Raw genomic sequence first — 4,124 nt, 5'->3', positions numbered from 1 at the left:
CTCAGATATTCTCTTGTAAATTAAAAAGTAATGTGTTACTTTACTAGTTACTTGAAAAAAGTCATCTGATTACATAACTCGCATTACTTGTAATGAGTTACCCCCAACACTGGTTATTTAGGCCTATATATATATATATATATATATATATACTGTATATATTTATCCATAGACACACAGTGGTAAAAAAGAATCAACCCCCTTTAAAAAAAAATCATTTTGTTGCTTTGCAGCCTGAGATGAAGACGGACACAGTTTTTGTTTTATCAGCTGTATTTACTCAGTGCAACTTATAGCATCCAAGTGAAAGATATAACACCAACATCAAAAAAAAAATAGAATCAGAGTTGGAAAAAGGATCACCGCCTTGTGTCAGTATTTTGTTAAATACAGCCTTTAGTCTGTTGGGATACGTCTCTATTTGCAATATTTCCCCTGACCACCTCCATGCTTTACTGTAGGAATGCTGTTATTTGGATGGTCAGCTGTATTGGATTTCCACCAGACATATAGGCTACACATGCAGTTTGTTGACAATTCTGGAATTTTGGTCAAATACATGCTTATTTCACTGCTTATAAAACATACAATATACTTTGAATGATCGTTTATATCTAGCCTATAAATACACTACTTTAGCGACAAGACAAAGGGATGTTGTTGCGAGAACAGCATTTAGCAGTGGCTGTCCCCTCCACCCGCCCAACTGGGAAACTGGTATCAAAATTATTTCTGAATTTCCCAGTAGTAAATACGACTTGAGAGGTGTTCACGTCTAATTTCCAATTAGGAAACTCATATTTACGATAATTCCGATAGCACGTGAAGGCAGCACTGTTGCACTGAGAAAATACAGCTGGATAAAACAAAAACTGTGTCCATCTTCACAGTACAAAATTTGATTATTTTAAATGGGGGTGATTATTTTCTATATCCACTGTATGTGTGTGTGTATACATATATATATATATATATATATATATATAAAATCAGTATTTTACTGTATCTTAGTTAAAAGGAAAAGCATTTGTATTTGGAAAACTACAAAAAAAATTATATTGACTATGAATTTCCATGACCTTTTAAGATTCGAATTTCCATGACTTTTCCAGGTTTGCAAATCATACTTTTAAATTTTGGTTTAGCAGGACAAGATATACACACATAAACATACAATAAGCACTGGCCATTTAATTTCATTAAAAAAAGTAGGAAGTTGTCATTGTCAAACTCAGTTATAGCCTTGCTACTGTACAAGAAGCGGAATTCATCTCCTAATTTGCATTGTTTATGATCAATCAACATGTGGCCATGCAAAACATTGAGCTTTACATTTTCACCAACATTAAAACAAAAGCACACTTGTTTAATGTGATCTCAAACTACATAACGGAGTCAAATTTATTCAGGAAAAGTTGTCATAAAAACTTGACACAGTAGCTCAGAATAATTTTGTGTACACACGAAAACACTGATACTACTGCAGACAGGTTTTCAATCTATAGATATGTGGGTTATTTTGTTACACTATGCTTTGAGAAGGAGGCTGCACAGTATGACAGCAAGAGCTTTTCATGGATTATACAACCAAAGTTAAGATAAATGGATAGTCAGTAAATTTAACAATAAATTTGAAGTACATGAATGCTGAAACAGTAGTTTTAAGTATTTATGTTCAAAGTGTTCACTCTGTGCCACCTTCATCATCTTCAAGTGTTTTACGGAAAAATTTGCGATTTACTTTTACTTTCTTGCTACTGTTGAAGACAACATAGGACACCTTTTTGTCATCGTCCTCTTTTTCAGTCCCCCACTTTCTTTTTTTCTCTTTATTCTCCCATGAGCTGAGGTGGTGATGAAGAGAAGCATCCTCTCCTTCATCAGTCTCTTGTCTGTCATCCAAGTGTTGAAGTTCAACTTCTTCCTTCTTAGCATGATCAAGTTTGCTCCCACTCTGATCTTTAATCTTGGGTTTAGAAAACACAATCTTATTCTCAGTGGTGCTGCCATGATCCTGGTTGAAAGCTGGAGTGAAAGTTTCAAGCGCGTCTTTCTGAGACCTCCTGCTGTCTTGAAGGCCTTGTATATACTGATGAGCGACCTGACTATTCTCTCTATCACTGGTTTCAGCGACATCTTCAAGACTGTAGTGGGTCCAGCGCTCAGGGTGCCCAAGGTAGTCTGGGAGTTTTTTACCTGGAGGTTGTTTTTTGGTTGTCTCTTGACCACACTTCCTTTTAGCTGCCTGTGGTGGAGGTGATGGTGGAGCAGGACGGGCAAACGTGCCATCAAGGATGTTGTCTTCACCTAGATCTTTAGACGTGAGCTTTGCAGCACTATCCAACTGTGCAAAGATGTCCCTGCTCCGATCACAAAAACCAGAGCTCCCACCTGTCAATCTGAAGGTGGGATTTTCTTGAGGAACAGACTGGACATGCTGCGGAGTCTCGTCTTCATCCTCTGAGGACGATGACAAGTCCTCAACTTTGCTGCCGAAATGCTCAATGGGCTCATCAGAGTCAGAGTCGCTTAGAGAAAGATCATCTGGTAGCTCAATTGTATCTCTATTAGACAGACTGTTGAGGGCATCCTTTTCTTTGCGGTTTTGGTCACTCATTGTGCTGCTACTCTGAGGTTATGTCAAGGGACACAATTAGAAGCTGGATATTTATGCTGAGAAACCGTGAAAGATCTAAAGATGATAGAAATTAAGAATTACTTGTATTAGTGATGCACTAAACTAGAATCTCCTGACAGCTTCTTCAAGAGTAACAAATGAAGTAAATGTAAAGTATTGACTGCACATATCACTAGTGCTAATAAACTAAATAGAATGGTGATCTTGAAATTCATTTTTGGACAAACTCATTAGAGACCAAATGACATTACAAGTTACAAGTAATAAAGCAAAGATGAGGAACTACTCACTCACCAAACAGTTCTTAAAACACCTGTAGAAACCAGAATGAGAGACAAGCAGTGAGTGCTTCACTCAGTAAATATACATTATAACTGCATTATACAGTGGGTTATCTAATGATACTGAAGCACATGAATTCCAATACATTAATGATTCAAATTATTATCAAATATTCAAACCAAGTCCACCATTATATATATATAGAGAGAGAGAGAGAGAGAGAGAGATCTTGTGATGCTGTGGTTCTTTAATATGAAGGTGTTTGTTACATGCTTCATAATGGCACTACTCTGAAGAACGCAGAGGATTTATTATACAGCTGGAATAATACTTGGGTGTATGCAGGTATCTTACTGGGGTTGAAGACTCACAGGTACTGCGAGCTGGTCATTTTAGCTAAAATCCCTCAGTCCAGAGTACTGATCACAGCGTTTAGTCTTGAGGCTGTACTCTTCTTCCTATGTAAGCGGGTATGAAACAAAATCAGCACATCTTTGTATGTCTGCTTAATCAGTTAAAGAAATTCTATTTAAATTCAAAATTACAGGCATTTTAACAAAATAAATCTTTACTTGAATGCAATGTCAGTGAACAGAAACAATCTGATCACGCATGTAAAGACAGCTAACGCAGCTATTCAGCTATTCCACCTACCTGCGATAATTAACGTGACTATCTAAAACACTCAAAACATACGCCCTTAGACCCTACGAAATATACGATAACAAATTATTTAAATATATCCATATTTTTATGCTACTTATAGTTATTTGACTTGTATCTGGTTGTTGACATAAGCAATAGCATACCTTTAGCTGTGTAGTGACGGCGCATGTTACACGAAGAGATGCGTTGTGGGTAATGTAGTTTACCTTCAAGAAAGAAAACACTTCTCTGTTCAATTCTCTCTAAATATAATATAATATCAGTTACGTATTAATCAGTTACGTATTAATATATAAATCTATATAATACAATGTAGGTTTATGTAAGATATCATTGTACATTTAAATTATATTGAATAAATATTTCAATAACTGAAAAGTCGAAATTTAATGTAATACATTTTTGTTGTGATGTTTAAATAAATGTGCTAAATTTAATTAAGGTGTCTTCATTAAAAATATTTTATTTTATTATTTTAATTATTACATTTTTTAAGAGTGTTGGATGGCACTATGGGGATTGGGGATTGGGGACCGGG

The 4,124-nt window shown here is 35.7% G+C and overlaps 1 protein-coding gene across 4 annotated transcripts; it reads right to left on the bottom strand.

The window, feature by feature from the left end:
- Positions 1-1,167: 1,167 nt before the first annotated feature.
- LOC107700468 (protein TSSC4-like) lies at positions 1,168-3,793 on the bottom strand. Of its 4 annotated transcripts, none has more exons than XM_016502123.1 (4): positions 3,730-3,793; positions 3,275-3,378; positions 2,933-2,951; positions 1,168-2,692 (listed from the first exon to the last, which is right to left on the bottom strand). In XM_016502123.1, the coding sequence occupies exon 4, from the start codon at positions 2,615-2,617 to the stop codon at positions 1,685-1,687; it is 933 nt and encodes a 310-aa protein (XP_016357609.1). In that variant the 5' UTR covers positions 2,618-2,692; positions 2,933-2,951; positions 3,275-3,378; positions 3,730-3,793; the 3' UTR covers positions 1,168-1,684. The 4 variants fall into 4 exon arrangements, with proteins under 4 accessions (XP_016357609.1, XP_016357610.1, XP_016357611.1 ...); XM_016502124.1 differs by lacking the exon at positions 3,730-3,793 and adding an exon at positions 3,575-3,694; XM_016502125.1 differs by lacking the exon at positions 3,730-3,793 and adding an exon at positions 3,493-3,515.
- Positions 3,794-4,124: the final 331 nt, after the last annotated feature.

The sequence above is a fragment of the Sinocyclocheilus anshuiensis genome, unplaced genomic scaffold, assembly GCF_001515605.1.
Source record: "Sinocyclocheilus anshuiensis isolate Anshui unplaced genomic scaffold, SAMN03320099.WGS_v1.1 scaffold154, whole genome shotgun sequence".
In the NCBI taxonomy this organism is placed as follows: Eukaryota; Metazoa; Chordata; class Actinopteri; order Cypriniformes; family Cyprinidae; genus Sinocyclocheilus; species Sinocyclocheilus anshuiensis.
The sequence above is the reverse complement of the archived record's forward strand: the minus strand, read 5'-3'. Positions and strand labels throughout refer to the sequence as shown.

Coding starts and splice junctions, on each gene's coding strand:
- LOC107700468 (XM_016502123.1), bottom strand. CDS start 2,617: ATGAGTGACCAAAACCGCAAAGAAAAGGATGCCCTCAACAGTCTGTCT.